This window comes from Hemicordylus capensis, chromosome 11 (assembly GCF_027244095.1).
Source record: "Hemicordylus capensis ecotype Gifberg chromosome 11, rHemCap1.1.pri, whole genome shotgun sequence".
Taxonomy (NCBI): Eukaryota; Metazoa; Chordata; class Lepidosauria; order Squamata; family Cordylidae; genus Hemicordylus; species Hemicordylus capensis.
This window is the reverse complement of record NC_069667.1, coordinates 28,794,943-28,804,603: the sequence shown is the minus strand read 5'-3', so window position 1 is coordinate 28,804,603 and position 9,661 is coordinate 28,794,943. Positions and strand designations below refer to the sequence as shown.

Genomic DNA, 9,661 nt, shown 5'->3' with positions numbered 1-9,661 from the left:
GACCATTGGTCCATCTCGCTCAGTATTGTCTACACAGACTGGCAGCGGCTTCTCCAAGGTTGACCAGCATAGACTGCCATATTGCTGGTGGCGGATTAATGCATAGGCAAAGTAGGCACTTACCTACGGCGGCAAATCTTCCCTTCCCTAAGAGGTGCTGCTCAAGCTTGGGTCCCCACTGAGGATGTTGCAGTTGGACTACAACTCCCATCTTCCCCGGCCACAATGGCCATTGCAGCTGGGGAAGGTCATGGCTTGTAGCCCAACTCCAGCTTGGGGATTTTCAGCACTGTTTTCTGATCCAGGGCTTCTCAGGTTGTTGGGCCTCATCCTCCCTGACTGCAAGCAAGGTCCCTTGGCCATTGTGACGGGGAGTGATGGCAGCTGTAGTCCAACAACTTCTGTGGACCTGAGTTCGAATCCTTGCTCGAACCTACTTTCCACTCCCGCCCCCCCTTCTGTCTTGCAGGGAGTGTCTATGAGTTCTAGGGGACTGAAGGATACTAAGCGTATTGCGGAGAAGGAGCATTTCTGCCCGCTGTTCCCGCTGGATGCCTTGTGTTGGGCTCTCTCCTTCAACGGCATCAAGCGAGGGAATGCACACTGCGCAGCAGGGTGTCCTTGGTCCGAATATGATTTTCCAGGACACCCATCTTTGCATAACGTGCTGCCTGCTGTCATGGAATTAAAAGCAGCACGTGGGGGCAGTTGTTTGTTTACTCGTTTTACATAATTAGTCTTTTTTTAAAATCCCAAGAGGACTGTCCTCCACCTAAAGAAACCTTATACAATTAGAACGATGGAACTTTAGAGCTGGAAGGAGGGACCGTGGTGTTCTTCTAGGAAAGCCCCCTGACCACTGCAGGAAATGTTTGTTAGACTAGTTCTGATAACTCTGCATACATATGAAGAAGCAAGAGAGAAATCTTGTGGCCACCTAAAAACTAAAACACGTGCTGCAGTCTAAACATCGGTGAACTACACTCTGCCTGAGATTGCATCTGATTAAAGCGGACTTCCATCCATGAAAGCATATGTCAAGCGAAATGTATTCGTTTTTCAGAGGGCACAAGGTTTCCTTGTAAGAGAGTCAAACCATGTTTTGCAGAAGGCTTCTTTTATTCTGAGATGGTGTCCGTATTCATCACAGTAAGCACTCTCTGAGAAGCTAAAAGGCATCATTGCACACACCTTGGAAGACGGCGAATACTGTGCCCTTCGCCCTGCCAGGGAGAGGGAATGAACCTTCAGCCTAAGAAAGAAGATGGGTTGCCGTCTGTGGTTTTGAGATGGCCTTACAGGGAAGCTGATTGGCAAAATGGAAGAGGAGACAGGTTTCCGGTACCTTTTAAGAGATGCCCAGTCGAGGGAATTTCAGCAGCTGCTGCTGCTTTGCTTTATGCGGCACCTGCTGAGATTCCCTCTTCTGGGTGCTGTCCTCTCTTCCCATATGGCAGCCCTAGTCCCACCTAGCGTCAGTCCTATTGATTTCAACACAGGAGTAATTTAGTTAGGATGCAGCCCAAAGTTATGTGGAGGGGCTGATGGACTCCTTGCTGCCCCCGGGGGGGGGCGGGGCAGTGGTACCCAGACAGCCCAGGCCTGCCTTCCTCTCTTCTTTCCTTTGGAACAGTCCTGGGCGGTGGACTGTTGATCTTCAGCAGCTGCTAGGTGCGCGTGGAGGACTTGAAGCGGGTGAGCAGAGGCAGCGGCCTCCTCCTCCTCCTCCTCCTCCTCGCAGGGAGCCAAGGCCTCGCTCCAGCGGGGTCACCACTGTCGACTCACCACCACCTGACAGCAGCTCCGGAAAGAGGTTTCCAATGCCAGCCCTAACTCGAGAGAGATCGCAGCAGCAGGCGCAGAGGCTGGGACTCCGACGTGCCAGCGCCAGCCGTCTGCTCCGCCGCTTCTCCGGGGAGGGTTCCAGGCGAGGCTCGTTCCCACCCAGCCAAGCCTGGAGGTGATCCCGGCAGGATGCAGACGGGTGAAACCTGCAAGCCCCGCCCCAGGCTCCGCCCCCACCCAGCAGCCTTCTCGAAACAGCCGTGCCCGAGGGGCCCCGGGCCAAGGTGCGCCCCGCATCTCCGAGTGCTCTGGTCCTTGGCGTGGTTATCCCGCTTCCCGTGTCACTGTCCCGAGTGCTGCCAAGTTAATGGTTGGGAATATCGGGGTCTGAACGGCACGCTTTGGTTCCCCATGTCCACCCCAGCCCTTTTCGCATGCGGCTTTGTTTTTTGCAGAGAAGTGGGAATGATCCCCTGCCGTCCATGTCAGTGAAGTGACTGCTCAGGGGGGCCCAGAGCCAACATCCCCCCCGCGACATTTCTGAATGTCCCCTTACAAGCCAGGCGTCCTGTCCCCAAGAACGGCCTCTTAATGCCAGGTGGGGGGGGTATGCTTGCACCGGTTAATCAGTTCCCGAGAAAATGCTGTCTGCATATGCTCAGGGACCCCCTTTTTAAAAATGGGTGCAGAAATCCAGTGCTAATGCACATGGGCCTCGGACTGCCCTGTGCACCCAAAATGGGATGGAGTTTTTGGTTGGGCCTGGAGGCCATGGGCCTGAAGGTTGCCAACCTTTTCTCCTGGCAGAGCCCCTCTGCTTTTTGGACAGCTGCATGGGGAGCAGAAAAGCATCCTCTCTGGTATTTCCTAGCATGCAGCGCAGGAGCCCTGCTGGGGGGCCAAGGTTGGCGTTTCGATGGCTCTGCATTGCGGGGCTCTCTCCGGAGGGGACAGGCCACTACATGCCCCCGCCCCACCCCGGGAGGGCCACAGGCGGCCTGCTCGCTTGATGATGTCCGATGAGCCTGCGGAGGCAACTCTGTATCTGCCGCTTTTCACCCCCAGTGGCCTCCTGAGCTCTAAACACACGAACAGGAGTTTTCAAGCCAGGAGCTTTTTGGGGCGGGGGTTCTTTGACCCCCCCTCAATGAGAGCGACGCCCCTGCAAGTTCCTCGGCATTTGCTGCCGCCCACTTGAGCGCTGCGGGCTTGTTCCGTCCCCGGAGAGGGTGCCTGCTGCGCGCACTGGGCGTTTCCAGAGCAAACCGGGCGCTTCGGTTTTGCTGGGGATGCCTGGAGTTCCGAAGGCGGCGGCGGCGGCGATGATTCCAGGGTGCAGAGAGAGGGCCGCGCGGGCGGGCGGAGGAGAAATCGGAAGCTGCTCTCTGGTGAGTCGCTCCCCGACCCCGCCTGGGCCAGGCTTGTCTGCACGGACTGGCAGCGGCTCTCCCGCAGCAGCCCTGCCAGGGAACCGCCTGGCTGCGACCCCCTTCTCCTGCATGCACGCCCCCCCGCCCCAATGTAGCCCTTCACACGAGCATGGGGAGCTGGAGGGGGAGTGCTTGGGGCGAGCGGGGCTCCCGGGAGGACGCCACCCCCCCCGCAGCACAGGCCAGCGAGGCGAACAGGAGCAGACGCGCCGCCGCGGGGCACGTGAGGACGGCGGCGATGCAGGCGCGAGTGGGCAGCAGCAGCAGCAGCAGCAGCAACTCCCGCGCCGCCGCTTGCCAAGCCGGGGAGGTGGCGGCGGCGGCGGCGGCGGCGAGGAGCCCGCCCGGGGGTGGCGCGGGGGCCGGTCCGCGGCGCGCGGAGGGGGGGGAATCCCCGCCCCGCCCCCGCTTGGCGGCAGCAGCAGCAGCAGCCGCCACCGCCGCCCTCTCCCCTTCTTGCCGCCGCCGCCGCGGCCCCTGGGCTGGCCTGCCGCTCGGGCGCGGGGGCCGGGGGGAGGAGAAGGAGCGGAGGCCGCCCCCCAGTGCCGCTGCGGCCAGCAGCCAGCCGCCTCTCGGCCCGCCGGGAAGCCGAGCAGCGAGGTAGGCCCGCCCGCCCGCCCGCAGCAGCAGCCTCAGCGGGGGAGGGCGGCGGCTCGCCCTGGGTCGCCGCTCCCCCCCGCTTGCCCTGGGCAGCATCGCCTCCTCCTCCTGCTGCTGCTGCGAGTCCGAGTCCGGCACGGGGAGCGGGGGGGGGGGCGCGCTGGCCTCTGCTGCCAGAGAGGGCCCTGCCAGCTGGGCGGGACTCGGGGGGCGGCGGCGGCAGCAGCAGCAGCAGCGCGGGCGGCCCTACCTGGGCAGCCTCCTCCGCCAACCCCCGAGAGGCCGCCCGGGAGCTCTGCAGGAGGCGGCGGCGGCGGCGGCCACTCCTTGGTCCAGGGATGCTGCCGCTGCCCCGAGGAGGAGAGGTGGTGGTGGCGGCGGCGGCAGCACGTGGCGTAGCTGGAGACAGTCGGGAGCAAGAGGCGCGCCTCGGCGTCTGGGCTAGGGCGGCTTGTGGGTCCCCCGCCCCGCGGTGATGGCGACGGCCCTGGGAAAGCTCCATCCATCTTTGCATCCCTGCCCTTCCTCCACGTAGCCCACAATGGCGTGCATGCTTATGTCTGCTGTCACAACAGCCCTGCGAGGTAGGCGAGGCTGAGAGAGACGTGACTGGCCCCGAGTGACTTAGCAAGTCTCATGGCTGGATTTGAATTCGGGTCTCTCCGGTCCTAGGCGGACCGCCTCACCCCTACAATACAGCGGGGCCTTATGTCGGAGGAAGGGGAGGAAATTAGCAGAGGGTATTTGGACCGGGGGTTCCAGCTCACTTTTCTGTCGGGGAGAAGACAAAGCTGGAACTGGAGAACTTGGCTATATGCAGAACTTAACCAGTGGAGGGGGGGGAGAAGCAGCAGCGGGCCTCCCTGGGCATCTGTGCTGGCCACTTTGTTTTCTGCCTCCCCAGGGAAGGGCTCTTTCCACAGGCCAGGGAGTCTAAGCCAAGGGGTTAGTGGTGAGGGCCTGCAAACTGGAAAGATGGGCTTGTGTGGCTGTAGCACCTGGAAGCTGCCGGAGAGATGGGAATGGACAGCGAAAGGCCTGCAGCGGGTCCCCCTGCCCTCACGGAGCGGGGCCTCTGTTTGGCCTGTCTTTCATGGGGGGGTGGGTGCTGAAAAGCTTGGCCATTGGACTCTTCCCTTCAGCAGAGGTCAGTGTCTTCAGGAGCTGACTTGGCCTGCAGCCCAGGCCATCAGGGAGCTAAGCAAGAGGGTGACCCTGTTGTACCAAGTAGTGGGGTGTGTGTGTCTGTGGTTATAACTGAGCTCCACCCCTCCCTCTTTTCTTCATTATCTCCTGGGGAGGGGGCGAACGCGGCCCCCTCCTCTCCCCTGGCTACACCCCTGTCAAGTAGTGTTCAAAAGGCTGGGGTCAGCAGGCTTGGGGGGGGGGAGTGTCTAAGGGACTGAGTGCATGCCAATGGGAACAGGGTGAACTGGGGGTCCCCCCCCCCCGTAGGTCTTACCAATGGCTGAGAGAGTTCCAGGAAGGAAGGGTCAATATGCTAAATTGCCAGGCATCTTTTTGGCAGGGATGGAGACCAACAATTTGGAACCCTGAACACGTTTAGAAGAGAGGGGTGTTTGAGACTAGCGTGCTTATTATTATGGTTCGTGATGTTAGAATTTATTAAGCAAATCAGCACCGGGGACATCATCTGATCTGAGTCCACAAACATTCCATTCCATTGAGTTCTCCTGGGCCGCCCCCCCCCCTGAACCCTCTGGGCCTTCTCTTCAGGTTTTTGTGAAAGTGATGTCTTTGTGGGTTACCCTGAGTCTGCCAGAATTTCCCTGTTGCCCACAGGTGCTTTTGTGGTGTTTCCATAAGGATTATAGCATTTCCGGCTCTTTTGGTAATAGCCATAAGATTGAGGATGCGTTAGACTTCCTGGTCTGCTTGATCACAGGAGTTGTCTCTCAAATTATTGGTGGGGCCATGAGATCGGAGGCTCTAATGATTTTACTGAATCTTGGGAGGATCATTTCAGTGGGCTACTGGATTATGTGTCCAGCCTTTTATTACTTGCTAATTGTTCCGGTCTGGCATTGCAAAACAGCAGCCATACCTGTAATCAAAGGGTGGTTAATTAAAGTGCTGGAGAAATTGGTGAAGTGGGCAGATCCCAGCAAAGAAACAGGCCAATGCCCCAGATTCAGTGGGGAGAAAAAATGGACTCAGATGGTTGTATATTGGAATAGAGACTGTGACCCTATGAGAATGGGAAGGAATGTTTTCTCTGCGATGCTTCAGGAGTACCTTCAGATTTCAACGCAGACGCTGCCCTCTTGTCTGGAGCTAAGCAAACGGGCTCCCCGTGGAAGGGCAAGTCTCCGGTTTGGTTGGAAGCACAAAGCATTTCAGCCTGTAGCCAGATTTCCAAAGAATGCATTTTGGGCACTGGGCCAACTCAAAGCTGGCCTTGTGCAACCCCAGGCCAAAGACCCCCAAGCTCCCAGTTTCCAAAGGTGTGGGGAGGATGGAGGGGCTGCTTCAGGATTGCAGGAAATGTGCCCCTTGTCATGTTTGGCCTTGCTAGTAGAGGAGAGCAGCTGCCAGTTGAGCATTTGCAGGGATGCAGAGACCCATTCCTGCTGCGCACTCAAAGGCCGGGTGTTTTTTTGGTTCAGCGTAGCGACAAGGGCGGGTCTCAGGGAGCTGTCGGAGGATGGGGACACAGCTCCGTGGCAGAGCATCTGCTTGGCATGCTGCACTTTGCCCAGGGGTGTGTGTGTGTGTCGGGGGGCTTCTCTAAGGGAAAGAGAGTCCCCTGCATGGCTTTGGGAAGCTGCAGCCCTTTCCTCCCAGAGCAGTTTGGAGAGGGCTCCGTCTCTCTCTCAGGGCCTCCCGACACAGAGAGGTCAACCCAGTGGCACGTCACTGCACCATGAAGGGTTTTTGACCAAGTGGCCCATGCTTGAAACCTCGTGAAGATCGGGGGGGCTGCAGGGTCTCCTCTAGGGTCTCACCACTTCTTTGGTTTTGTTTTTGCCTTTCCCCAGTTCCTCGGGTTCCAATGAGCACCTGCCCTCATGAGTGCCTGTTCTAATGCAGCCAATGGTCATGCAGGGATGCTCTTTCACCCTCCCCAGATGTCGTGAGTGGCAGGCCACGAGCCAATTCCGTCGCAACAGCACCTCCTGCCTACAGTCCCAGGTAAGAGTCCAGGCCTTCCCGGGCTTTTTCTGCTTTTCGTTGTTGCCTTCCATCAGTGTGTTTGATTTTTTTCATGCAGATTTATAAGCATGTTTCCCCCCAAATCAAGATCAAAAATAAAACCACGCACAAGACCACCGTCCTGCAAGTGAATTTAAAAACAGATCCAAAGTGAAGAAACTGAAAGTCAACCCAAATATTAATAGTAAAAGATTTCCATCCTTTGTGAAAACTGGGCAGAGATAAAAACTTCCTTTCCTCATCAGGCAGGGCTCAAATTAGGGGTGAAATGTGGGGAGGCCCTAATGATACCTATAAGCCCCCACCCTCTGACTTCTTACAGTTTTGGCCCAACCACAGCTGTTCCTGTTACAGGTGTGGGTCGGGGCCAAGCTAGGGCTCCGGGAATGTGAGGGGCACAGACCTTGGACAGATCCAACAGACACATGTCAGGAAAGGAGATCAGGACCTTGGATAGTTCCAAGCAAGAGAGCTGGGTACAGCAAAGAGAGGTGGGTGTTGTTCCAACAGATGCTTGGAGCGGTTTGACTGCTTATGCACCTGCTTCCCAGGTAGGGTGGATTGGCTCAGCCCCTTTCCTCGGGAAGGCTCTTTAGTTTAAAGGCCTTTCTCAAATTTGTGATGGCACTGGTCCTTGCCTGGACTGCCTGGTCCTTGCGGATCTCCTCTGAGTCAGAGGATGGAGGCACAGCTGTGTCCTTGGATCATGAAGGGAGTGCTGACTCTGGTTATCCTGGATCACCCAGGTATGGATTGAGGGTCTTACCATCCTCTTAGTCCCCCAGCTGGGGAAGAGGGCCCTGCTCTAAAGGTGATAGCTAAGCCGGCCAGCACAAAAAGCAAAGACCCCACTGGGCCCCTTGTATTCTTCCCTAGGGCATCTGTCAACCTGGGGCAGCTGCAGGAAAGGCCCTGCTTGTAGCTGCTGCTGTCTCAGTCCATTGCAGCGGTAGAGTAGTGAGCACAGCCTGTCGATGTGCTAATCCAGGGAGCAGTGCAGCAGCAGTAATCAAACCAGTTCTGTCAAATGGCCACCTTTGGTGAGCAAGGGTTGCCTGTGAGCGACCAGCCAGAGAAGCTGGCTGTACACTAGAGAAGAATGTGCCCTTTCTTTCTTTCTTTCTTTCTTTCTTTCTTTCTTTCTTTCTTTCCCTGGCATTCATCGAGAGCTGAGTAAAAATCGTGTAAGTTTATTTCCACAGCCAACTTCCCTCACGAGGTGGGGCCACCACATTTCCAAGCAGGTCTTCCAAGATTTGGATAGAAAAATCTGTAGGCTGAAAACCAGTCCTCACTGTTTAATGGAAACTGTTTCAGGGTTTTTTGTGGTGTTTAAAAAAATCTGTGGTTTGGAACAATCCCAGGCGGAACAAAGAAAGTGCTCCTCCTCCGCGCCTGGCAGTGCTCCTCACACCTGCAGGCCCCACAGGAGCTACAGCCCAGGCTCTGAATGTGGGAACTCTCTGCAATTCCTGTACTACTCCCAGAGTTAGCAGTACTGTGACCGGCCTTGCTTGCGGCAGGGGGCCACTTAGTGGGAATAGTCGGGGGTGTCTGCCTCTCTTCGCCTCCAGAGAGCTTTTAAAAATGGTGCCCTGTTGAGATCTGGCATTTCAGACGTCTCCGATGAAGGCTCAGAGATGCAGCGTTGCGCCTCCCTTTAAATACAGCCTCCATGTTGTTTAGCAGGGCCTGATAGGTGAAGCATCTGTGGGACAAACCAAACGGGGTGTTAAGCATGTCTCGTCTTGGAATATTGGTAATGAGGGGTGGGGGCTGACCTGGATTGGGACCACGGCACAGGCGTAGATGAATGTGCTATGGAAGTGTGAATTATTCATATGGATCTGAGGTTTGTTTTCAGTGCTGGGGCTTAATCGTGCTCCTTCTGCTGAAGAACGGTATACTGGAGAAGTAATAGTAGTATAGTCATGGAAAGAATGCTTTGGAGCATATGCGGAGGGCATATCTGCCACTTCTGAACAATTGCCACCCTCCCCCCCATCTCTGGGATGAAGGGAAAAGGGATCCCTTTGCTTTAAGGCAGGGGTTCCCAATAGTGTCAGACTACAATTCCCATCATCTCCAGCCCAAGGGCCATTGCAGCTAGGGATGATGGGCATTGTAGTTCAGCAACATCTGGAGACTCAAGGTTGAGAGCCCCTCTGCTTTAAGGCGATCAGGACCACGGCTCCATCCTAGCGGGTGCTCTGTTCTCTTGGCCTCCCACGGCTGCTTCCAAACTGGAGTCCCACAAGATCTCAGTTTGTCAGAAATTTAATTGCTGAGAAAGTAGAGAGAGGGAAAGGCAGAGTTGGTGCACAGGCGGCTGGCCGGTGGAAACGGGCTGAGAGCAGAGGGAGGGTTGGTTTTTTCCAAACCATGTGCCTGTAGGTGGGACAGAGCATGGAAACTCTGTGGCGGGAAATCTGTGGGAGTCCAGCGGTGATGGGAACGGAATCCTCTCAGCAGAAACAAAGCGATGTTTGATCCCTTCCGTGCTTTTAAAGGGCATGGTGCGTGTGGAGAATGTCTGTTTTCCCTCAGGAGAGGGGCTCTCAGCTTTGGGTCCCGAGAGGTTGTTGGACTGTGGCACTTGGCTGGAGATGATGGGAATTGTGGTCAGCATCTGGGGACCCAAGTTTGAGAAGCCCTGCCCTGGAGGAAGCTGC

The 9,661-nt window shown here is 56.7% G+C and overlaps 1 protein-coding gene across 8 annotated transcripts in view; it reads left to right on the top strand.

Moving 5' to 3' along the window:
• The first annotated feature begins 2,986 nt into the window (after positions 1 to 2,986).
• The window catches only part of DRP2 (dystrophin related protein 2), a 42,212-nt gene continuing 35,537 nt past the window's right edge, over positions 2,987 to 9,661 (top strand). For 2 of the 8 annotated variants that reach the window (XM_053273883.1, XM_053273880.1), the window contains exons 1-2: positions 3,459 to 3,815; positions 6,905 to 6,968. Coding sequence is in view for 4 of the 8 variants with exons in the window: in XM_053273884.1 (XP_053129859.1) it covers positions 6,861 to 6,968 (108 nt within the window). In the remaining 4 variants the exon portion in view is untranslated. Of the gene's footprint in view, positions 3,174 to 3,458; positions 3,816 to 4,181; positions 4,400 to 6,814; positions 6,969 to 9,661 lie in introns of those variants that run through there. The other 6 variants (XM_053273881.1, XM_053273882.1, XM_053273887.1 and 3 more) reach the window with 4 other exon arrangements.